We start from the raw sequence: 25,758 nt of genomic DNA on the forward strand, positions 1-25,758 counted from the left end.
ATCTAATCTGTTTTGAGCCTCTCCACTGGTGGATCTTGAGTATGTTCACACTGATTGATGTGTTTCACTTTTACTGTTTGGCAATATGACTCAATTTTGAGCTCCCTTTGATGAATTTAAGATTTGAATCATGTCACAGATATTTCTGCCCTCTGTAACTCCCACATGTACAGTATGCCTCAGATAATGGTGGATTAATTCTGTAGAGTGAGAAGGTTGTAGAAAAATGTATATTTCTGGAAATAATACCCATTCATAAAATTGGCATAACACCATTTGTTTAGAGTCGTGTTTCCATAGTAAGTAATTATCTTTAACAAATGAAAGTAATGATTGGTGGAAGACCCGGGCAAACAGGTTATAATGTAATATTTAAGATGCTGATATTTAATTTTATTTCTTTTTTCATGTTCTTGCACTGACTGCTTATTAGCGGAAAACAGGATGTTTCACTACCGCAGTGCATCACTTTAAATGGACGGACTCCATGCACGTACAGGATGCAGAGGAAATGCTTAAAGTGTGATACTGAAAATGATTTCTCACACAAATAACTTCCAAATTCCCAGAATAAAAACACACAAAGTGCACAAGGAGGAGATAGGAGAGAAGAGGGGAAAGGAACAGTGATGAGAAATAATGATTTATCTATTTAAGCTGCTTACACACTTTGGCTGTTGCAAGTTGCAAATACATATAGACATACCCGCATGCGCGCACACACACACACACAGATCCGCAGCTGCTTTTTAGATGGCGCCTAGATGCAGCATATCTCTGCGCTGCAGCTGTGCTATGGATACTGCCTGTGTGAACAAAAGGAAAGCAACCTCTGATGAAAAATATAACTTAATATCTTTGCGCCTTCACCACAACTGGGAGACAATGAATTATCTCTGGCGTTAGACAGTCGATTCTATCGGGCACCCTTCAGATGGCTTTGTTGCTGCGTTTAGGGGATTCCTGTGTAGATTGTTACACAGTTTCTTTATCAAAAAGGATTTCCTTGTTCCTCTGGGTGCAGAAACCTGTACAGCACTTCCAAAGCAGCAAAAGCGGTTGGCTACAGATCAAAGGAGACATGAAAATGGCAGGTGACACATTCCCCCCCCAAAATTTGGTAAATGAAATAGAAAAGTTGAGCTGATTCATACCCTTCGCTACTGTCAAAACATTACCTCTTTCAAACACCTCCGAATTCAGAAGGCACTTCAAAGTCAGATATGTTAAATCTGATGATAATGGGTGTTCAGATCTGCTTTGAAAATTTTCTCAGATAATCAACTGTCGGTAGGTTTTTCCATCTGTTGTTTGTTATTGTTAATTAATGAGACTCAACAGTGAAGGAGTTCTTGCATTTATTTAACAACCACAGTCTGGCTCTGAGACATGAAAATCCTTTAGCATAAAAATATATCTGACCAAAATATTTGGTCCAAAAAGTTGATGTGAAATACTTCTTATTTAACTCCTGTCTGTCAGCAAGTTTTATTTTATTTCCCCCTGTTTATTTATTTTATTTAAGTGCAGATTATTATTATTATTTTTTAGTCCTAAATCTTGGTTTCTTATGATGAAAATTCAACCTGACATTTTAATTTTTCTCTCAGTAAGTCAGAGTTATTTGTTGTGCTTTGCTCTGCAAAGTATCACCTGGTAGGATACATAGCAAAATATTCATCTTTAATTTATTGTATTTAAATGCAAAGGCAAAAGAAATGCATGCGTTATTATGTAGAATTATATACACAATTATTTGTTTAAAAAAGCTACTATTGTCTGTTTTTTTTGGTCCTGTATATTCGTTTCAGTGCAACAGAAAATTTGTTTTTAACAAATGTTCCAAAACTGTGAAATATTATAAAGATTTTATCTCAGAATGATCTTAAATTAAAGTCATTAAGCATGTTTATTATGTATTACAGGTGATTACAGTATAAACAAAATTTTATGTAATTAACCATAAGTCATATTAAAGTAAGTTGTTAAAGAATTCACCTTTATTGGTGTTTGAAATTAATAAAATTGTCCTAAATTAGGTAAAACCCTTCTTTCATATGCGTTAATGACGATGATTAGCAGCCTGTGTGAGTGTGTTTGTTTGTGGATGGAGTCTGTATACAAAGCTTTTGTGCACTCTTGCTTGCGTATGCCTCAAAGGTAAGCTTCCGTCAGAGGAAAGTTTCAGGTTTTTTTTGTCCGTTTACAGTTCATAGAACAGGCTGCTGACAAAGTGATTTCAGGCACAGGCTGAGGAGTAGAAAGTTGTTGGTTACCAGCCACAACGGTGGAGCTTGTGTAGTTTTCACCTACTGTATGAATCTAACTGCTCGTGTGTATCATCATGGCAAATTGCAATTCTTTGCCCATGCGATAACATCACAACCGTGAGAGACACAATCTCAGAACTGGTATCTTTTTGAGATCAAAATGAGGGCCGAGTGTAAGCGTTTAAGTGTGGAATAAATGATGCTGCAGGCAAGGACCACTTTTCCACATTTCCACGTTACACCCCTGTCAAACTGTCTTTTTTAAATACCCACAATGACTGCGTGGCTATTAGAGTTTTCACTTTGTGTGTCTGTTTCTCTCTCTGTGTTACAGCGTTGCAACAGAAAACCTTTTTACAGACGTGTAGCTGAGATCATAATAAAGGCCAAGCTTGTTGATGTTATAGTCTGATTTATGACTGCTGAGTAAAGGGAACTAAGAGTAAATGGGCTAAATTTGGCCTCCACTTTGTGACCTTGTCCCACATTTTTTTACATTTCTATTGTACTTGTAGCATTAGCTTTATCTGGTATATAAATATATAATATTTTGAAAGAAGAGTCTTAGAACTATTTGATATCACAGCTGTTGCTATCCCATCCTAGCATTGTCTCTGGTATGCATCTGTATTGTTCATCTCTCTAGATACCCCACACAAATTGTGCAAACACATAGACACACACACGCACTTACTGTTCTCTTAAAAATTTTGAGAGGACTAATTAACCTCTTTACTGGATTGAAATCCAGAAATAAAACCTGTACCTATTATTATTTTATTTTCTCCAAATGATTTACACAATGTTCTTCATTTAGCAGTTTACTCTATAGCCATTTACCCAAAATGTTTGATGGGGTTTTTTTTCACTATATTTAACCTAATAAATGTTGGTCACTCTTGTTTGCCTTTTCAAGATGTCTTAAGAGCTTGACAAAAAGGCGACTGGACTTCTTTTCGTCTCTCATCCAAGAGGTTTCTTGGATGAAAGAAGCTTAAAGAAGAAGAAGCTTTTTCAAGACACCCATGTTTCATTGTCTCTACTGGAAGCTACAAATCAAAGCTTATATATTATTAGGTTTATTATATGTATTTTTTTTATTACAATGACACTGCTTTGCCATTTAAAGCAAGTAAGTCATCGATAGAGCTGAATACTGTTTTAAAAGTTATCAGATCATCTCTGTGTAGCAGCATTTTAGTACACAGTGCATTGTGTGCGGAAGTGTGGGAGGTGCCACTCTGTTGTTTGCACTGGCAAATCAAATATCTCCACCACTGTAGTTTACTTAAACCTCTACATTTGCCAACACCATGTGTCACATAAAGCAGGCATTTTTAAACAGACTTTGGATGGTTTGTGTAAATAATCTCACTTCAGTATAAATGTGTTTCTCCATCTTTGTGTGATTTGTATAGGATTAGTTTCATACTGTATGCTGTCACTTGTAATTTTTGCTTGATTGGATTAGGGGCCGTAACTTTAACTATCAAACGAGCCATTTTTGAGTGAGAAAATCTGTATGGAGCCACAAAACATGTTTGAAAGTGACAGCTGTAAATGAGCAAGACATCATTACTACATGTGACTACTCTGCGTTTGGCAACATATGACTGTCTAGCACTTTGCATATTTAACATAATGTCGTGTTTTTGTTACAGTTATGAAATTACAGAGCTGACATAACTGGACTTGCTTATTTTTATTTTTATTATTATTATTACATAATAATAATAGTAATATCTATTGCTGCTGGTCTATTTTTCTCCAAGATTTTTTTGTTCATTTATTTTAATTTGGACTCAGGTCTTGACATTTATGTGTTTGCATCCATGCTAACCATTACTACAGAGGATAAGGTACCAGGTGATAGACCGATGCTATGTATTAAAACATTTCTTTTTTTTTCATTAGGCATACAGGCTACACATTTTTGTAGTTGGAGAATTTAAAGAATAATTTAAAGCACTGACGAATAAAAAAACAAATAAAAGAAAATTCAGTTTTATTTATATAGTGCCAAATCACAGCAATGGTCACCTCAAGGTGCTTTATATTGTAAAATAAAGACCTTACAATATCAGAAAGAAACCCCAACAATCACACGAACCCCTGTGAGCAAGCGCTTGGTGACAGTGGGAAAGAAAAACTCCCTTTAAACAGGAAAAAACCTCCAGTAGAACGAGGCTGAGGGAGGTGCAGCCATCTGATGTGACTAGTTGGAGGAGAGGAGAAAGAGAAGCAACCAGAGAGAGACAGGACAAAAGGCAAAATAACTGTAGTTTATTTCCATATTAACATCTGTGTGGCAACCCCTAAAGGAAACAACTGAAAAAAAAAGAAGACAATCATCTAGTTTTTGTTAAAGCTGCAGACGGTCATCCAGAGCTGCAGGTTTGAGTCCCCTGGCTTAAATAGACCAGACTGAAAAGCAAAATTAAACTTAGATTGATGGTTTATTATCGTGCATTACGCAGATAAAAACCTGAGCTGTTGCCAGTTGTGACAACATTTAGGCATTTTCTATTTATTAATATGTGTGTATTTGTAAGACAAGTTCTGCTTTTAGCTCTATTGTGCACTAGAAACAATTGCTCTTCTCTGGTAACTGAAAAAGACACTACTGGGAGAAATAATGGTGGTGTAGTATTTTTATCGCTCTGTCTCACATGCACGCACACACCAGGAGATGATGGGTTTGATTGGTCTGTGCCTGTGGCTGGAGATAACCAGGTGAGCCAAAAATGGCTTAAAACTGCTGATAGAAGGCTCTACGGTGGTTGTCTGGCATTTATTCCTGTTTGGTAGTCAGGCTTTTAAAGGCAGATTGATTTTATTTCTGCCTGGCACCAATAAAGACGTTGTAATTGAACGGGTTCATTGGAGAGTGATCAGAGTTATGATTGCTTGGAAGATTGCTGGAGGGGCAGTAAATGTGATTGCCATGTGTCTGTGTGTGACATGTGTGAACAGTGAAAAGGTTGTGGGCCACGGTGGATTTCCTGTTGTTTGAGGTTGACAATCAGAACTGAAATAGTAAAAAAAAAAAAAATATACAGAGACCACTGATGTTCTCTCTCTATGCAGCACTGCCAACAGAAACACAATTTTAGTCACAGCTCAGCCACTTGTTTTTTTAAACATGCAATCTATGATATTCAGTCAGGAGAAAGGTTTTTGGTAATGTAAATGGTTTATTTTAAGTGTTTAAGGTGAAAACATCAGTAGTTAAACTGGTGAAATATTCTCATCCTTATCATGGTGAATCATGAGGTTAATCGGTTGCTTCCATTAGTAGGGGCTGCAGATTTACCAGATCATACATGCCTTTGCTCTGTGTCTGTATTTATTTTATCTCAGCTCGGATGTTCGCAGAAACCTTCTAGTGATCCCTGTGGCACCAGATAAAGAGGGCACACACTGACACACTAACACACACTCGTGGAAAAAAAATCTGACACAGTTATGCACGGAAATGCAAATACTCCGATATATCAAGAAGCAGCTATAAAACCTTGTCTCGAAGAATATAATCACACCTTCTAATTAGAAGTAGGCGAGACGGTGACGGGAACAGATAAAAAAACTGCACTGTTTTAGGTTGTTTGAATCTAGTGCCCAGATCTTTAGTGACAGCGTAGCTGTTAGTAAAATGTGCACTTCCTTATCAGTTTATCAAATAAATTTTTGTCAGGAAGCATGATATATATAATTCAGTTGTTTTTTTTTTTTTTTTTGTTAATGAATCGGATAACATCAAAAGACTGGGGGAGTGTGAGAGTTTCATAGTTCAGGGGCATGGGGGGGGGGAGGTGAGAGGGGATGGCCATTACTGGCAGTGATGAAGGAGAGTGCATTACTGGCAGCAATGTCCTTTATGAGCGAGATAGAGAAGGATTCACAAAGAAAGAAATGACATGAAAGAAGGAAAGTCAGAGTGAAAGAGAAGTCAGGCAACCACTTAAAAGGAAGCTGAGGTTGACACCTTCATATTCGCCGCTTTTCTCCATTTGCAAATATTCCATGTCCTCAGATGTCTTTCAGCTTATTGCATTTGATGTTATTTTGTTCATTATTATTAAAGCAAGAGGTGCTTGAGAGGAAAATACCTTTGGTCTACTATGGTCACACAACAACTGATAGATGTTTAAGGGAAAGTACAGCAAAAGACAAAAGTTCTCATGGTGGGAATTATTTTGCAGTTTAATTATTTGGGCTAAAAAATGCAGTGTCATTTGAGTGCCAGTTGGTATTTTTTTACTTAAAAAAGCGATATGCTGTTTGCTATAGATGTTATCATAGAATTATTCAAAAATATTGTCTTTAATATTCATAATGGACAAATGTATTCTATATTTTTGTTGAAATAATGCAGTGCTGCTACAGTATGTATGATGGTGGATGTGGATACATAGAGTCTGAAGTAATAATGCCACATTACTGTAACATGGGTCCGATTAAACTACATTTGATCAAACCTCGCATATCAGACGAGTGCTGCATTAAAAAAAAAAAAAAAAAAAAAGAAGTTCAAAAACCTCCTTTGCTTCTGTGCTTGTTCAGCCCAGATTGAAGTTATCCCATGCAAGATCTGTGGTGATAAGTCCTCTGGAGTTCATTATGGAGTCATCACATGTGAGGGCTGCAAGGTGAGATTCTCACACATATATGTGTACATATACACAGTTTCATCATAATGATCAATATGAATCTAGAAACTGTCTATTCCGAATTTTTGTGAAAAAAATTCAGCAAATTTTGTAACTCAAATATCAGTGTTTCCCAGTCAGAAACTGAATTTTTGTTGGACTCTGCTAACCCCTCAGGGATTTTTCCGCCGCAGCCAGCTGCCTACTGTATCTTACTCATGCTCCAGGCAAAGTAACTGCCAGATTGACCGAGCCAGCCGCAACCGCTGTCAGCACTGCCGTCTGCAGAAGTGCTTGGCGCAGGGCATGAGCCGAGATGGTGAGAGAAAGCACACATGCACTGAGAGACAATATGACACAAAAAAAATCTACTTTTCCTTAATTCACAGCAGCTGCTTATTTATTGCACTTATTTTTTGCGACTTCCAGCGGTGAAGTTCGGACGAATGTCCAAACGCCAGCGCGACTCTCTGATCGCTGAAGTGGAGAGGCACCGACAGCAGCAGCAACAGCAGCTTCAGGGAGACACCCAGACTGTGTTGTCCTACCCCAACAAGAACCGTCAAGACCGCTCCCCTCAACTTCTTCAGCCCATGGCCTCGGCCTACACATATGGCGGAGACGGCGAGCTATTGTCCTACCCCACTGACGTTCACCCTTATCTGATGTGCTCCCCGAACGACTCACAGGTGCCTGCTATGATCTACCGCACCTCTGGGATCTCTCCCACCTCAAGATCCCAAGGGAGGGGAGACAACTCTGGTCATGCTGATATAAGAGGTGAGGCTCTGATATGAGAACTGTGCACAGTAAATCCGCCTCTTCTTGTTATTTATTTATCTCTCTTCTCTATTCTTTACACAAGGATTTGAGTCCAGGCAACCGTCTCATGATATGATGGCGATTCATCCCTACAATGCTCTTGAGGATCCTTACAACCTGTATCCTCACTCTCTGCGAAGCATAGGTGAAGAAACAGCACAGTGGGCCAAAATGTACATTTGATTTTGTTATATTTTTAATATTCATAAGTCCTGCTGATTTTCTTCAGAAGAACTTTGTGCCAGCATTGTGCGCTCCCACAGAGAGACCAGCCAGTACAGACCGGAGGAGCTGCAGGCTCTCAAATGGAAACTCTTCAGCAGAGAGGAGATCCAAGCCTATCAGAGCAAAGTATGCATGCTGTTTTCTCCTTGTTTTTAAAATTTTGCAATTCCTCCTGCGTGTGTGTGTGTGTGTGTGTGTGTGTGTGTGTGTGTGTGTGTGTGTGTGTGTGTGTGTGTGTGTGTGTGTGTGAGAAAGAGAGAGAGAGAGAGACCTTACTCAGACAAAACAAAACATGCCATTTCACATGCCTTAGGTCTGAAGCTAGTTTTGTTTGATGAATCAAACAGGAAACTGAAAAACGTCTTTCATCATTTCCCCCTCCTCTTCTTTCTTTGATCTTTTTTTTTCTTTTCGGTTGATCAGAGAGAAAACAGGAGGATAAATTGAGTGATAAAGTACAGAAACCTGAGCAGCAGATTGAATTGTTGGGACCGTGAGGATGAGTTTGTGTGAGATGAGTGAAATGTTTTGCGCTTTATGGTGTATTTGTCAATGCTATGATGCAAAAGGAATGATGAGAAAGAAACTGAGCTCATAGTCTTTCTGTCTGACTCTCTTCCACAGTCAGTGGATGAGATGTGGCAGCACTGTGCTGTCCGACTGACTGATGCCGTGCAGTATGTGGTGGAGTTTGCAAAACACATCCCAGGTTTCCGGATGCTCAGCCAGAACGACCAGATTGCCCTTTTAAAGACTGGTGATTTTCCCTTCTCTACCAACACAAAGTATAAATATGTATATAAAAAGTTTGGTCTTACTCTCTTCTAATCTGGTTTCCTACCTTTATCAGGCTCCATGGAGGTGGTTCTGGTCAGAATGAGCCGGTTCTTTAACACAGAGAACAACACTGTGTTCTTTGATGGAAAATTTGCTGGAGCTGAGATCTTCAAGTCTTTGGGTGAGGATTTATCTAAATGTGTGAAACCATTTGTGCAATCTAAATAGTGGAACTTATCAGTGCTCAGTGGTTTCTTGTCTTGCAGCTTGTGGTGATTTAATCGAGGCGGTATTTCACTTCGCACATGGCATGTGTGCGTTAAAGCTGACTGAGCAGCAGATTGCTCTCTTCAGTGCCCTGGTGCTGATCAATGCAGGTAAGCTCAACTCGATCTCATGCTGCATTCATTTTGAGGTTTGCACAGTCCATCAGGAAAGAAGCAGGTTTTTCTTCTCTTGTTCTCCATGATGGTGGTTGGCCTCCCAGCAAAAAGGTCTTGGGTTCGGCCTTACTTTGTGGAGTTTGCATGGTCTCCCTGTGCCTGTGTAGGTTTTGTCTCGGTACTCTAACCCAAAAACATGCATGTTAGGCTGAATTGATGATGATGTCTGTGTATGTGCTAGACTCATAACCACCCTGAACTGGACACATTGTTGTAAAAATGGATGAATGTCCTTGATGATTAAACTTGACTGTGTTTTTTTTTTTAATGTGCATGAATAAATCTAGTAGGATAATGATGTTTCTGCTCAAATTATCCTGTAATTATCCAGTTTCCCTCTTTTCCATTTTGTACTTTTCTTCGTTTTTCATTCATTGACACAAAGTTATCCTTTCTGCCCCCCAGTGGCTGTTAATAGACGTGGTTACACTAACGAGCCACACAGTGAATGAGGATGATACATATGATAAATGAAAGAAAAACACATTTCAAACACATAAAACCAAACAAAGATAATAATGCTAAATTTCTCTTTACAAAAAAGGCTGACACAAAGGTTGGAAAACATTTCCTGCCTTTTGAATAAAGTCATTTCCTGTCTCTTTACCACTTTCAGGCGTGTTGTTGTGTGACTTCTAATCAGAAATGAAAAAGATAATGGATGAGGTTTGAAATCAGAGAGAATATTGTAAGAAAGGAGATTCAGAATAAGAACGTCATAAACTACCGAGTGCAGAAAAAAGATTATCATTGATCTTTATGTTTCTGCTTCAGGTATGCTCCGTCCTGTGACATGGCTTTTGACAGTCATGCAGCTCCCGGTTCTTACTGCTGTGTTTTCTGGGTTTCACAGGATGTGGAACAATGTCATAAGTTTAAAATATAGCAAGAAACATAATTCTGAATGTGCTTTGTTAAAATACTCCTTAATGACTTCAAACTCTCATTCCTGCCTGCCCAAATTTGCTAAAGCGCGCTGCTGGGAGTAGTTCAGAAACAAGAAACGGCATCAGCCTGCAGCCAGGGACTTTCCATCCAGCAAGCAATGTTGTCCCAACCTTTTTAATAAAATGCTACATTTTCCTTTTTGTTGTTGTTTTTTTTTTTTCACCTTTAAAGGGTACAAACTGAACCCTTAAAAAAAAAAAAAAACTTAAATCCTTCTTTCATAAAAATCTTTCTCTGCAGATCGTCCATGTCTGGAGGACAGAGGCAAAGTTCAACGAGTTCAAAGAAATGTGGAGTTGGGCCTCACACACATTCTCCACCGAGACAACCAAGAAAGTTTGATGCCCAAGGTAAATACAAAGTCACCTGGTCATTCAAATGCTGAAATTTAAGGCTCGCATGTTCACTTTTTCCCCTCTATGAGTACACACACGCTCACACGCTTGCCTCACTGCTGTAGAAAGCAGACATCTAAATGTGTGTGTCCTCCCTGCAGCTGTACCAGAGGATGGCAGTGTTGCGCTCGCTGTGCAGTCTGCACATGGAGAAGCTTCGCTGGTTTAGTCAGCGGTACCCGCTCACTGCTCACTCTCTGTTTCCTCCGCTCTACAAGGAGCTGTTCGCATCAGAGGCAGAGCTGCTGCCAGGGACCACTCACTGATGATCTACTGGAATATCCAAAAACAGGCGCACACCAACTCACATTATTTTAAATCTCATGACTTTCTGGCAGATTCTATTTTTCTAATAATAAAAAAGTACACACGGTAATTGTAGTGTGTTTTAAGTATTACATGACTTCCAGCAGAGCTTTTCTTTGTTAGATGTCAAGAAGAAATCTTGATTTTTTTTTTTGATTGTTTTTGATAGCTTAAACATATTTTTGATGATTCCAGAGCAACATATATTCTGATGGTTTTTGAGAGCACGTTGTCAGTGGAGTAAAGGCTTCATTTTTTCTCAGGTTGTGCTATTGTGATTTTCTCCAGTTGTAGCTTCTCTGTGTCATGTCTTTCAGACATACAAATTCAAAAAGGCAGGTCAGTGCTCATAATTAGTGGAAACTTCAAAGTGATAGTCCACAGAAAATATCAAACTCCAGAGGAATTCAACTGTGACTTTATAAAGTTTGTAGTTTTACCTTTTAGTGAATTCCAGTGGATTCTAACTAAAAAACAAAAAAATCACATTCTAACAAGTTAATCCCCAAGCCAACAAACTAATATGCTTACAGCAAACTTTACAAGCAAAATAACATCACGCACTAAAAGTCATCATATGCAACTACCGAGGTTGGACTAGTTTGAAAGGAAAACTTAGATAATCCACTTCACCACTGTGTCTTTAGCTTTGTTCCACATTCATAGCAGGGCTTAGATTGTGCAATGCTCCTCCAGGGTCATGCACTGCCCTGCCGAGCCTGTGCGTGCTGGCTTGCATGAATTACATCCCCTTCCTGTTTTTTCTCAGTTATTTTGGCCTCAGGAGCATTGACTGAAGCATTGGTTTAATGCACCTGGAAGCTAAGAAGGTCAGTCATCCTGCCTCTTCACACTGGCAGCTTTAGTAAACCTGCTGTCCACTAAGGGTGGAAAAATATCATTTAGATGCTGAATAAATCAAACAACCTGCCTCTTTGTGTCTGTATGTCTCTAAAGAGGTGTTTCTCCTCAAGCTGTCATAGATTGACCAATAAATACTACAAAGGCAGCAGTACCACTGAAATATTTCCCTTTAAATGAATCCTCACATGCTTTTTATATTGTATGAGCTGTTGCATTAAATGTAGAAATATTAAAAGGTGGAGGAATGTACAGTAGAAATCTGTTCTCATTTGTGCTAACCTTTCCTCTTTTTTCCGCATTCATTTTTTTCTCTACATATCTTTGAATAAAGCGGTGAGTAAATGTGAAGTGTTGAAATGTTTCTGCATTAATACTGTATGTCTGGATATAGTCCTCTCTGCCTCTGGAACAGGTGACATTTCAAAGAAGATAATTTGCTGTAAATCTTCTAATAAACTGCTGAAGCTGCGACACTGAGCAGATGTTTGGCCTTATTTGATTGCTTATGAAATCAAAAATATTTAGACAAGACTGGGACAAGCAAGAAAAATGATCCCATTATAGAGAAAAAATCCCTATCAACTCAAAAACCACAGTTTATTTATTGTAGAGGAAGCTCTATGGTGATTATTATATTGCATAACATATTGAAGAACATCCAAATGAAGTGTTTCTGTAAACTTCGAGCTGCAGCAAAACAGAGGAAATATTAGTCATTGTGGGTGACTTTAGCAAAGGGTTGTGGAAAGTTTTCTTCAGGTTGTCACACACAAAACCGTTGCTAGCCAAGTTAAAAGGAAGCAAAACCTTCTGAGTCAGTTGGATATGATTAACATTTTTAAGATTTTATGTTAAAGACACATCTTATTAAAGCTGCTTAAATGTTCTTTAATCACCTCTAGCGTGCAGGTTTGGGCCATAAAACTTCGTAAACCGCTTTTGTACATAGTGGGCTTTGGTTTCTTTTTGTATCCTTTTTTGTAGACCAAAAGACCACCATTCATTTTTGTTTTTACTTTAATATCTTTTTTCTTGCTTAGATGTTTGCAGAAACTGGCTGTATGGCCGGATTTCAGTAAGCAGGAGGAGAGCAGTTTAGTAGTTTGTCACCGTAAAGGAATTTCCCCGTTTCCACTGAGTTATCACACAGGTACAGATGACTGGTATACATGACTCAAGATCAATAAATAAAAATATATTTATACTGCAAATAAAAGTCCTAGTTTACCATTTAATAAATATAACAAAGATACACAAGCTTACCCAAATAATGAATCCAATAAACTGCTCGCAGGCTGCAGCAAACAGAAAGTGTCAGGGTTTGCAGAATTAGGACATAAACAAGACGCAGAGGGTAGACTTCAAGCGAAAAGCGAGCTGTTTTATTAGCCTGATACAGAGTTCAAACATGAAGTGCAAAATGCAAGTAGAAATCCAAATGATGAGTGCCACTAAAGCTCACCGAGTTATGCCGTAAGGCTATTGCAGAAACCTGGGTTCACACCCACACACACTTTGCTGCATGTCTTCTCCCAGCTCTCTTGTCTTTATCTCTGTCCTATTATAAGAAAGACCCAAAAATTACTTAAAAAAGAAGTCCAAATTGTCAAAAGCTTACATGGGGAAGATGCCGTGACAACGACTGAAGGGAATGCAGGACTACTTACACACAAAGGGGTAATCAGGGAAGTGGAACTAGCTGAGCAAATGAGATACAGGTGTAGACAGTCACATGGGGCAGGGGGTGTCACCCGAAATAACTGAATGTTAACTACTAAACTCAGAGACATGAGCTCACACTCAAACATGGTGTGCAGTTAGGTCTATAATCATTGGGATGATGACTTTTTTTTTGTAATTTTGACTCTAAACACACCACTCATTGACTTGAGTGTGTGTGTGACATCATTTCTTGACCAAGTGACTATTCTGCATAGGACTTATCAGCTCATTTAACATAATTCATACAGTTTCTGATGCTTATTTATGTTGAGTTTCCTTACTGAGGAGTACAGTGCATACTTACGTTTTTTAGGTACACAGTATTTGGCATAGAAGGTCAAAAACTGTTTAACTTCAGATCCTTAATGCTTGTGAATGTGTAAAGTGGTTTCAAGTGTTTGTATGTAAAGCTTTAGGAACAGGCCACTGTGACTGACTCCTAGTGATTAATGACTCCTGGTCTGTATTCGTGGTAACAGTTGTTGTTCAGATGTTAACAAAAGCAGCTTACTGGTAACTGTGTGGTGTATGGAGCACAGAAATATGACAAAAAGGGAGATGACTGCCTCTTAATGCCTGATGCAAATATTATGTACTAAACCTTTAAGCTTTATAAAACAAGCCCATTTATATTGTCAGTTTATTTGTTTATTAATTATAAAATTTGCGAAAGAAAGGTTTTGTGAAGTGCCTGTAACTCAAAATTAGAATGCAAAATGATCCAAAATGATCTTCTCCTTAATGATGCTTAATGATTAGTGCTTAATGAGTTCTGTGGGTTAAGGAATGGTGAAAGTTGACACATGACTTAAGCTCCATCTTTATTTGTACTTTTCCAGTTGATTGTATTAACACGCTCTTCTGCCCATGCTTCAAGCCATGGCTGTTTACAAACTGTGGATATTACCATTGTTCACTGAGAGCCATTGTCCACAATGTTCCAAGGCATGGTGTTTGTTCCGTAGGATCACTTTGATCAACTTCAGACTTGGGACTGACTTCAACTGGGAATTCAGATCAAGGATCTTGGGGCCTGTCTCTGTTTCACATTGTGGAGGGTGCCCTGGTTTCCAAATTTCAGAGACACCACTTTTTTACTTATTTCTGAGATGCAGGAGGTACTGGAGGTTACTGGAATGGTTAATGTGCTGGAGGCACTTGGAGTGGGAGAGGAGCTGCTGGGGCCAGACTCTGATGATGCATTAGGAGGGAGATTGGGTATGTAATCATCATGCGGGCACTTACATATTTCTGGTTGAAAAGCCAAACTAGGGACAAGCTTTGCAAACTACCAAAGACTTTAAATGCTGTGGTGTGTGGCATGGTTCAGTAGCATATTTGTCACTGTGAAAATAAACCAAAAATGTAACAAATATTGGTAGCTGGTATGCACCGTGTATCTAATGTAATGTATCTGAGTCTGTTTTCACTGACTTTGTGTGGGAGTAGAAGCTTTTCAGTCTGTCTCACATAACTTGACTGATAAGAACTGCAGGAAACTGCAATCTAGTCCATTGGATTACATGTTGTGGGTGGTCTAGAGAGTCTTTTGTTCATGGGTAGGGCTGCATAAGAAGTAGGCTAAGAGGCTTGAACATGCTCACAATCCTACATGCATGGGGACATTTAGATGAGGTCACCGACTGGTACAGACGACTGCTGCAGAGTGTCCAGTGCTGAAGATGTGAGACTTAAATTCAAGTAAAAAGGATGCTTTAGTGTGGAACTAATTTAGCGTAAAAAAAAAAAAAAAAAGCCTCAACCTTACTTAAATAATACATCCAATATACAGTAAATGTCATTGGAAAAGACAAAATAGCATGCATGCTCGCAGGCTCCAGCAGGCAAAAAGACAGAATAGAGGCCTGATCCAGGCTTCTGATTGGGTAAAATTCAACCCTCAAGGGTTGAGTAGGACTTGGGCTTTTTAACAATATTATAATGTCTTTGCTGTTCTGTATAGCTCAACTCCACTGAGACTTTACCCAGAACTTGTATTTTAACCAGAGAACCATTTACTGTTAGAGGCTGTCAAAGAAAAAAAAAGTTGCCTTTGATTTTTCTTAAACATTCATGATAGGCTGTGGAGTATCAGACGGGTTTGTTTATTTTTCTATGATCTCTGAACGCTTTAGAGGAATTTCAGCTGTTTTGTGCAGGGCTCACCAGCACTAACTTTAACAGTCATATCAATTTGACTGAGAGGAGTTGTGGGCAAAGCAGCAAAAGAAAAATACTTGTCCTGGTTAAAGCTATGGGCTATAGTTTGCATGCATTAAAGTTTTTTAGAATTCATCTCTGGTCTGATTTTTTTCTGTTACAGTCATCGTCATTCAGACACTGAGGTCATGATGACCCTGGACTTAATCTCTGTGGATTACAGAGATAACAAGGACTGCAAGGCTTTCCATATCACTCTCATTTAAAGTTAACCATCACATCACAGCAGTACCTTGATACTGAGTCCTGATGTTATTTGTCAAGTGTCTAAAATCATATTCCATCTTCTTCTAGTTGAGGAACTTCTTAAAAATGTTGCATAAAAACCAAAATCATGTCTATCCAAAACAGAACTTCATTTAATATTTTTTTTTAATTTTTTTATGATGATCAGCTTAATCTTAACAGAGAGTATTATTTAGCATTTCTACAATGTATCTAGATAGGCATTCCTATATAAACACAGTATATGGGTCATAATAACATCAAGATCAAGCAAACATCTGACACGTGATAAGGACAAGCGTTGATGCTTAAGAAAAACAGATTGTGTTGCATCAAGTTCTCATGAGCCTTGAGAAAAAGGACAGCGGCAGATGGTGCACATACTTGTTAGATGGTTTTATTGCTTTCAAATTAAGAGACTAGAAGAAATACTGGATGTAAAAAAAGTTATTTTCAAACACCTATATGGCATGAATCCCACTTCAAGATAGCCTGTTTCTGTCTTTGTTTTTTCAGTTAAAAATACATTTAAAAGGGGGGGGGGGGGGGGGGGGGGGGGGGCATAGCATCCTCTTCTCTTTTCCACTCTTGGTTTAAGTGTTTCAGCATGAAAAACAAACACCTAAATCTCAATGGCCGAGCAATGAGAGACGAGGCCTGATTCGAAACGATAGTGAGATTCATAGTGGTAAAACATGCGTCCAGAACGCGCAACCTTTTACAGAGGAGGATATCATACTTTCCCATTAAACACCAGCCGGGATTTGAACGCATCACCAATGAGTCACGTCGAAAAACTTCCTTCCCTCCCCTTTTTCCCTCGCCCCCTTAAACCCCACAATAACCGTAAAAAGTGTTTGTCCGGTTGCGGGGTTTTGCTCTTTCAGACAGACAGCACAGCAGCTTGTGTTGGACCAATTAACAGCAACGTCTGCGCGCTGCCCCGCTGAGCGTGTGTTCCTGGGCCGTCTCTGCGCACTCTGCCAGGACAGTCAGCTGTAGCTGCAGGACAAAAAGCACGACACGGCATGAAGACGGTCAGGTCCACGATGGGTTCGACTTGGGCTCTAGTCTGCTCCACCGCTTTGGTCTTGGTTTTACAGAGCTCAACATCCAGAGGTTGGTAGAGTTCTTCCTCGCCTGTTTCCTGTTGCTTCCTACCAGGAATTCTCTTAGGGAATTCTTGTTTGCTTCTTGGCTGATGGCCCGGCTCCATGTTTGATCGCCCCAACTGCTGTAAGAGCGTTTATCTGGTGACACATAGACTTTTATACGATGCAGTCTGCTCTGTGTAGATTAGTTTGTCTTCAGTGGCAGAATGCTTCAAGTTCCTCATGTTAGAGGTAGCCTACATTTATTTCATAGCTTGAATTCCTCTGCAGATTGAGATACATAAACATACACGTTAATATGATAGATTTTTATAGACTGCTCTAACTAGTATAACATAGCAATATAAAATAATGCGTATTCTTTTAATGGTAAAACTTCCAAAACTTTACTTAGTTTACCCTGCTTTAAACTTTGCCTGAACCCTTTAGAGTGTTTTTTCTTCCTTGAATACTTCCATCGCTTGTAGTTGTATCCTGCATAACGAAAGCTGAGCATAGTAATTATAACACCCCCCCCCCCCCCCCCCTTCTCTCTCTGATTTTTGTGCAGGCCACAACATTACACAACAGCGCGTGGTCACCTTTGATATTGCCGAGCTGATGCCAGGTGTGTGCGCGCTCATTCACATGCTAGTACAGTATCTCCCCAAGGCCCAAGTAGAATTTCACATGCTCAAATTGGCATGCGGCCAGCTCTCACTTCAAGAGGATGATTAGGACTTTGAACTGAATGTGTAAGGAGTGCTCCACTGAAGTCTAAAGCTGGTAAAGTTGGTGTTTTACTGTCTATTAGAGATGGAACCACCAGAGGCATTCACAATGCAGAAAAAGGTGGACATGACAGATTTCTTTAATCCTAGGGGTACTATTTATCTGTTTACCTCTTATTATGATGGTTTTTTTCATAACTACATCTAGTATAACTGCACTACATACATGTTCTATAATTGTCTTCATATATATTCATATAGTTGCTGTAAAATGTCTTCTGTGGCTCTTACAGAGTTTAACAAATGAATTGATAATCTTTAATTTCCTTGTGGAAGTCACATACTAAATCGCTAAACTAGCCTACCACTCTTAGTTTAAGGTTTTTATGTCTTAGCATAAGTCATGAGTTCAGTTAATGTAGGTCAGGTTTAAGTGCAGAACTAAAGTCTAAAGCTGTGTCTTTCTGTCTGTTTGGTGTTTTACTGTATATTAGAGATGGAGAGAATCCCCTTGCAGAAAGAAGTGGACTTGTCACATTTCTTTAACCCTGAGGGTACTATTTATCTCTTTACCTTTTGTTATGATTTTGTCATAACTACTACTTCTAACTACATACATGTCCTATCATTGTCTTTATATATTTAGTGCTTTTTCTGTTTTTCCCAGAGTTTCCAATAGAGCAGGTGATGGTGTCTCCACCACAGCCTCCCCTGAAGGAGACAGGTAAGCAGATACCTGCAGCACTGTGCAATAGACTTGGGTGGGGGTGGGGGGGTGCAAATATACATGGGGATACACAAACAGAGTTTGTATGCTTCTACTTTAACACAGTCTGAACTCTCTGGGGGAGCTTTCTTGTAATTTCTTCAAGCAGTCTTCAGGAATAGTTCTCCAGGCTTCTTGAAGGACATCCAAAGCTCTTCTTTGGGCGTTGGCTGCCTTTTGTTCTGTTCTCTGTCAACATGACCCTACACTTTTTCCCATTTCTTAATTACATGACTTTCGGATACTGTTCATGTGCTGTTTTTTTTTTTTAACTTACTTCATCTGTACTGCCTCCTACTACTAAAAATGCTCATTCTGGTCTTTCCCCTGCAGGTCAACCAAGTTTTAGGCCTCGTTCTTTTAGTAGTCTTCCAGTGCCATCTTATCACGTTCAGTTTCCTCTCGGCCGACCAACGTCCGACAATCTCCAAGCCATCTGTGACCACAGCGACCATCGTCCACGCTACCCGCCATCCTTCTTTCCCGCCTCTGGTTTTGGAGTGGACAAGTTGAGGGCCGATGCTGTCAATGATGCAGAGGCCTGGTTGAGCACATGCTGCAAAGGGATCCAGATGTGGGAGAGGGAAGTGACCCTGTGTTGCGCCACACAGGCAGTAAGTTTTCACAACAGCTCTTATTGCCTGTTCAGCAGTTTCTTTATTCAGCAGTGTGTAAATGTAAAGTGACATCATGGTATGTTGTCCTAATTCCTCTCCTCTTCCTCTATTCTATTTTGCTGATGATGTCTTTTTTTCAGAACTGGGAGGTTGTGTCTTCTCATTTAACAACCAGTGCAATGTGATGAAAAACACAGTTTGTGCTATTAAGGAACAACATACTAACCATATCCAGTAATAGCTCAAGGCTTTCTAATGTTTCTTATTGCTCACAGCCTCGTATTCATATTCATTTCATTTTTGAAGCTGTAATGTAGAAACGCCATTTTTCATCCGCTTTTCCACTTTTTGAATTGGCCCTGAATATAAATAGAGCACAAAACATTCTTCACATTGCAGAGCTGATGGTATTTCTTTTTTTAAAAAAAGAAAGTTGAAGGCCTTGGGCACTTTCAGTCGGTAAGCCCATTTAATCAACCCAGGCAGACATAACAGGCAGGCCTTGGCATGAGCATCAAATGTGCAGAATTCCTCAGTGAGTTGGTAAAGCACTACTTAAGCACCTTCTTGTTTGCTTTGAGTTTAAGGTAACGTTTGTCTGTTGACAACACAATTTCAGGTGGTTATTTTACTCAATAGGTGGCAACAGGTGTGCAGACTTCATGTTAATATTGAAGACTTTAATTCACACAGCGCGCCCTCATTGTTTGTGTTACTGTAATTGTTTCTGTGCTTCTTCTAGTGGGAGTGGTCAGTTAAAAAGTACTGTGAGGAGGACCTTTCAATAAAGCATCCTTGGTATCACTGCTGTAAACTCACTGACAACAGTAGGCTGAAGTGCTTCAGCGACGATGCTCCAAACCCAAATTATGGGCCAACAGAGGAACTGCCAGTGCAGCCGCTTCCCTCTACCACTGAATTCAACTTTGACCAGAATGCTTGCCCAAGGTAGGTAGAAAAATAAACATTTATGATCCTATACTGGAGACATAACCATAAATAATTTGCTGTATTAACCACTAAAGGCAGTATTTTAAAAAATATGTCTGACAATATTATTCAGTTTCATTACATTAACAGCCAAAATCAAAGAAGAAACCACCCTGTTACAGCCTTGTGCCACTGATGTCCTGTTTGTATGTGGAAAGTTATCACTGTACTGATTTTGTACAGTGTGCATCATCTGACAAGCTCAAAAGTTTACTTCAGATGAAGAGACAAGTAGCATCAGCTTCATCATTTAAGACAAAGAAAAGAAAGTTACCTTCAGTACTTCATATTGCAAAGCACATTTGTTATGCTGAATGCACCCTTAAGCCCATAGGAGGCATGTCTGTCTCTGACCTTATGCCTCATGTACTATAGGACACAGGTCACTCTCTATCGTAGCAGATCAAACAGAAGAAGGAAGGTGACGAAATCATCTGCTCCCCCAAAAACTGACATCAGCTTTCCTCCTGGACGGCCAACCGCAGATACCATTGAATCCGTGTGTCGTAACCAGAAGCTTCGCCCCCTCTACACCATCAAGTCCCTCCCAGGTTCAGGCAATGAGATGCTGGCTCGTCAGGCAAAGGCCATTAATCGTATAGAAAAGGGATTCAAACAATGCTGCAAAAATAAGAAGAGTGCGCTCAACTGTGCTGACCAGAAGGTAATGGAGGACATCTACAAAAACAGTATTTTTTTTTGCTTAACTGAGTAATTTCCATACCACGATGATTGACTCTCATTCTTCAATTCAGTGGCGTGAGGAGCTGAACAAGTTCTGCTTGGCTGAAAATGGTGGACAGGTGAATTACCCCTGTTGTTCGGAGCAAAGTGATCAATACAGCTGTTTCCAGCAGATGTCTCCAGACCCTTATTATAATGTGACTTCTGCTCCTGAAGTGCTCTCACTGAGCAAAATATGTGACACTTACAAAATCATCAAGAAGAGGTAAGACTGTACTTACTGGATATTTTTTTCCCTCTTTTTTTTTTTTTTTTTTTAATTTTTTGGTCTGCTTTCTGCATTCTCGCTTCCAATAATTTCTCTTTTTCTTCCTTTTCACGTCTTTCCATTTTTTTCTGTCATAAAACTAAAAGAAACTTTGTGAAATTTAATTTAATTTAATTTAAATTTAAATTTACCACTGTGACTGTGTTTTTAGATTCCCTGTTGGGTTTCCCCTTAAGGGCTTTGTGACACAATGCTGCCCCCTGTCTGAACAAGAGAAGACCGCTTGCTTTACGCGACTGGTAAGTTCCATTAAAAGCCATCAAAAGGGAAGTGAGTCTGCAAAAATAAGATGAATTAGGAAGCAAAGATTGGGCCAGCAACATGCTAAATATTAACGCAAAATTCTGATTTCTGACTGCTTTTTTTTTTTTTTTTGCCTTAATCTCTCCGTGAAATCAGCTTCAGGAAATGTCACAGAAACTGTGTGTATCAAGGAAGGCTACTCCCACTACTGTCCGCCGCTGCTGCAAACTGCCCTCACAAGAGACTCCAGAGTGCATCTCCAAAATTCTCATGGATGCCCTCACCAAAGCAGCCAACTTCTTAAGCCAGAAGAAGAGGAAAAGGTGCCTTATCTCCTAAACCTGTGTCACTTTTGCAGCTGACCCCACTGGCGCTGGGCCGTCCAGTGGTAAGATAGCAGCAGATGTGGCATTCAGTCAGTGAACAGAAGCAATTTATGCAACACATAAATGTTTGCAAGACAAAAAGAAATGTAAAATGTTGACCGATTTCTAGCTTCAACTACTGCCAGTATTCTGAGATCAAATGAGCATTTCTACCATTTATACTGCATACTTAAACAAGTATACTGTTACATGCATAGTTAAAGCAGACTGTTGTCTGTGACACTATTTTTCTCTAGGCTGCTCTTTGCGTATAAATTCATTTTCTTGATTCTTTTGGAAATTCAAGATCACTTCTTTTTTGTTTGTTTTTTTTGGTCAAAATATTTGAAAAAGCGACAATAAAAAAACATTTTTTTAATTTTCCTTTTGTGTGGTTTGCTGTGTGATCCCTTTCATGCAAGCCCGTGCTGCTACAGTGAGTTAACATTTTAAATGCAAGCTGATGAAAGCATGGCAGCTGCTGTTAACAAAGGGTCTCTTTTAGTTGAAAAAAAACACAAACAAATCCACATCTAGCAGATGTCAAACTATCACATGATGGTAGGATTTGATTTGATGTGATATTGAGATAAAAATTCAACACCACAGAAAACTTTATTTAATGTTTTAACATATTTTTAAATTTGTTGTTAAACCACCAGTGATTTTTATGCAGTGTCCACCAAAAGTATAATAAAATAGTAACATTTGTTTTTTTGTTTTTTTTAGTTTGGACATTTAAATGTCAAAACACAACAAAAATAAAACTAGAGACCAAATTTAGGATTTATTTTCAGCTTTTTATAAGTGCATGCTGCAAAGGTGTACAGATGTTACAAATAGCTACTTTTGTGCCGGATGCCCTTTCTAACGCAACCCCAAAGAAGATTTGTGAATCTGGCTGGAATTGAACCAGCAACCTTTTCCTTGTCAAGTGAATAGTCTAACACATTACTAACATGGCCTGTGTTAGTAATTTGCTGGGCCACCACATTCCATTAGAATTTCAGAGGTGCTTCTCTAGTTCAGCTCGTTGAGTGGGTGACCCATGTGCTCAAAGGCTGCAAGGGCCTAAGGTTCCTGCTAAATAAAGGCCAAAAAATTACCCCAGTATCCCCAAAAATGAACAGCTTAATTGATTGAAGAAGCCTAGAATAAACCACTCACACCAGGATCAAATTTTTTTCAGAGGATAACGGTGGTCACTCTGATTTGAATTGCAAAGATCTTTCCCTATAAAAAAGTAAGTGGACTATCCCAGCTGTCATAGGGTGAGAGGTCTCTATCTGTTGATCCATCGCTGGATTAACAGAGACAGATAACCATTTGCGCTCATGTTAACGCCTATGGCCAATTTAGAATCACCAGTTAACCTAATGTGAATATGGGAGGAAATAGAGCACCCAGAGGAAACTCATGCAGGCACAGGGAGAACATGCGAAGTCCACACAGAAAGGTCCCAGCTGACCAAGAGGTTCATATATCTGTCATAGTTTCTCATCACTGGCTCCCTGTAAAATCCATAATTAAATTTAAAATCCTAATTCTCACATACAAATGCCTGAATGATCAGAGCTATCTTATAGACCTCATAGTATCATATTATCACAATAGAGCACTTCAGTTTCCAGGATAGGAGACACAGTGTTCAGCTACCTCTTCTCCTCTCTGCTTTTAAGATTAGGCTTTAAACTGTCCTTTTTTGATACACGGAGCTGGATCAGGTGACCCTGAACCAGTAGTTCTGCTGCTATAGGCCCAGGCTGCTGGCCACTGATCATTTCCTCTCCGCTCCCTTCTTTTCACTCTTGATGCACTCCTTGTTGCAGCTGCTCATGAGCCTGGTTCTGCCAGAAATGTCTTTTCTTTTCTATCCAGGTATGCTTTTACTGCATTGGCAGTGTGTTTAGGATCATTGTTGAGCTGAAAAATGAAGATGTTGCCAATCAGATGCTTTACGGATTTTATTGCATGAGGGATCAAAATCCGAGGGCACTTTTCTGAGTTCATAATTCAATCAATTTTGACAACATCCCCAACACCACTGGCTGAAGTGCAGCCACAAATCATGACAGAGCCTCCAAAGTGTTTCAAAGATGGCTGTGTAGACACTCATTGCTGTACCTCTCTCCTGACCACATCCAATTTTTGAAACATTTAAATTTGGATTCATCCCTCCATCAGACCTGTTATATAGTTAACGAAAACAAACGAAATAACGAAAACTGAAATTGAAAACAATTAAAAGGAAAAAACGATAACTAACTAAAACTGTATTGTGAGTTTAAAAAACTAACTAAAATTATAGATAAAATGACCTTCCTTTTCTTGTTTGTCATTTTATTTAAAAGCCTTGTGGACTGATCATTTTCCGCTCTCCGAGTTTAAGTTGGGAGCGCCGTCGTGCAGCTGTGTGCGCGGTGCTGCGCTCAGCAGAGTAATGGCAGTGGTCTGCAGAGAAAGCGGCCCACATGGAGTTTCTTTGAGTCCGATAATGTCCACCTGAGAAGCGCACACAAGGCAGCTACGGAAACCGCTCTGAACCGACGTAATCTGGCGTTCACCTCCGGAGAAATGTGACTACTCGTTGCTGCCACGCAGCCGCAACGTTGTGATCAACCTGTTCCGTCCTTGTGCGTTTCCGGCCACTTTATCAGTGAGAGAATAACAATCAGGAACAATCAATAAGGACTGGAGGGAATGAAGAAATAACAGGTACAAATGTGTTTGAAGCCAAAAAAAATAAGCACAAAGAGCGAGGACCAAAAAAAGTCCCAGCCGACGCCGCATATACAGTTGTGCTCAAAAGTTTACATACCCCAGCAGAATTTTTGCTTTCTTGGCCTTTTTTCAGAGAATATGAATGATAACACAAAAACATCTTTTCCACTCATGCTTAGTGGTTGGGTGAAACAATTTATTGATAAACAACTGTGTTTTCTATTTTTAAATCATAATGACAACAAAAAACATCAAAGGTAACATCCTCACCTGTGATCTATTTGCGTGTAATCAGTGTGCATGCATAAAAGCTGAGTGAGTTTCTGGGATCCAGACAGACTCTTGCATCTTTCATCCATCCACTGACGTTTCTGGATTCAGAGTCATGGGGAAAGCAAAGGAATTGTCAGCGGATCTACGGGAAAAGGTAGTTGAACTCTATAAAACAGGAAAGGGATACAAAAAGATATCCAAGGAACTGATAATGCCAGTCAGCAGTGTTCAAACTGTGATTAAGAAATGGAAAATCAGGAGCTCTGTTAAAACCAAACCACGGTCAGGTACTGTAGACCAACAAAAATTTTGGCCACAACTGCCAGGAAAATTGTTTGGGATGCAAAGAAAAACCCACAAATAACATCAGCTGAAATACAGGACTCTCTGAAAACAGGCGGTGTGGCTGTTTCAAGATGTACAATAAGGAGGCACTTGAAGAAAAATGGGCTGCATGGTCGAGTCGCCAGAAGAAAGCCATTACTGCGTAAATGCCACAAAGTATCTCGCATGCAATATGCCAAACAGCACAGAGACAAGCCTCAAAACTTCTGGAACAAGGTAATTTGGAGTGATGAGACCAAAATTGAACTTTTTGGTCACAACCATAAACGTTACATTTGGAGAGGCGTCAACAAGGCCTATGATGAAAGGAACACCATTCCTACTGTAAAGCACGGAGGCGGATCGCTGATGTTTTGGGGATGTGTGAGCTACAAAGGCACAGGAAACTTGGTCAAAGTTGAAGGAAAGATGAATGCAGCACGTTATCAGCAAATACTGGAGGCAAATTTGCACTCATCAGCCCGGAAGCTGTGCATGGGACGTACTTGGATGTTCCAACATGACAACGATCCAAAACACAAGGCCAAGTCGACCTGTCACTGGCTACAGCAGAACAAAGTGAAGGTTCTGGAGTGAGCATCTCAGTCTCCTGACCTCAATATCATTGAGCCACTCTAGGGAGATCTCAAGCGCGCAGTTCATGCAAGACAGCCCAGGAATTTACAGGAACTGGAGGCTTTTTGCCAAGAAGAATGGGCAGCTTTACCATCAGAGAAAATAAAGATCCTCATCCACAAC

At 39.6% G+C, this 25,758-nt stretch overlaps 2 protein-coding genes across 7 annotated transcripts in view; both read left to right on the plus strand.

Annotated features, from left to right (window-relative positions):
- rorc (RAR-related orphan receptor C) overlaps positions 1-12,176 on the plus strand; it is a 19,556-nt gene extending 7,380 nt beyond the window's left edge. For all 5 annotated transcript variants that reach the window (XM_030749116.1, XM_030749113.1, XM_030749114.1 and 2 more), the window contains 10 exons: positions 6,834-6,919; positions 7,097-7,238; positions 7,349-7,699; positions 7,785-7,886; positions 7,971-8,092; positions 8,591-8,723; positions 8,817-8,924; positions 9,010-9,120; positions 10,375-10,484; positions 10,631-12,176. In XM_030749116.1, the coding sequence (XP_030604976.1) occupies positions 6,834-6,919; positions 7,097-7,238; positions 7,349-7,699; positions 7,785-7,886; positions 7,971-8,092; positions 8,591-8,723; positions 8,817-8,924; positions 9,010-9,120; positions 10,375-10,484; positions 10,631-10,795 (1,430 nt within the window). In that variant the 3' untranslated portion in view covers positions 10,796-12,176. The remainder of the gene's footprint in view (positions 1-6,833; positions 6,920-7,096; positions 7,239-7,348; positions 7,700-7,784; positions 7,887-7,970; positions 8,093-8,590; positions 8,724-8,816; positions 8,925-9,009; positions 9,121-10,374; positions 10,485-10,630) is intronic.
- A 4,504-nt stretch (positions 12,177-16,680) lies between these two features.
- On the plus strand, positions 16,681-22,065 carry ecm1b (extracellular matrix protein 1b). Of its 2 annotated transcripts, none has more exons than XM_030749117.1 (10): positions 16,681-16,985; positions 17,529-17,585; positions 18,183-18,242; positions 18,356-18,412; positions 18,788-19,068; positions 19,814-20,019; positions 20,437-20,725; positions 20,817-21,010; positions 21,225-21,312; positions 21,473-22,065. In XM_030749117.1, exons 1-10 carry the CDS (start codon positions 16,895-16,897, stop codon positions 21,653-21,655), a joined length of 1,506 nt encoding a protein of 501 aa, XP_030604977.1. In that variant the 5' UTR covers positions 16,681-16,894; the 3' UTR covers positions 21,656-22,065. The 2 variants fall into 2 exon arrangements, with proteins under 2 accessions (XP_030604977.1, XP_030604979.1); XM_030749119.1 differs by having other exon boundaries at positions 20,461-20,725.
- The last annotated feature ends 3,693 nt before the right edge of the window (positions 22,066-25,758 follow it).

Source organism: Archocentrus centrarchus, chromosome 16, assembly GCF_007364275.1.
Source record: "Archocentrus centrarchus isolate MPI-CPG fArcCen1 chromosome 16, fArcCen1, whole genome shotgun sequence".
Lineage (NCBI taxonomy): Eukaryota > Metazoa > Chordata > Actinopteri > Cichliformes > Cichlidae > Archocentrus > Archocentrus centrarchus.

What these genes read in the sequence shown, in the direction of transcription:
- ecm1b (XM_030749117.1), top strand. Translation starts at nt 16,895, where the DNA reads ATGAAGACGGTCAGGTCCACGATGGGTTCGACTTGGGCTCTAGTCTGC. An exon ending in GCCTCCCCTGAAGGAGACAG is followed by an intron (nt 18,413 to 18,787) that starts GTAAGCAGATAC and finishes TTTCCCCTGCAG; the next exon opens with GTCAACCAAGTTTTAGGCCT. An exon ending in TGTGTTGCGCCACACAGGCA is followed by an intron (nt 19,069 to 19,813) that starts GTAAGTTTTCAC and finishes TGCTTCTTCTAG; the next exon opens with TGGGAGTGGTCAGTTAAAAA.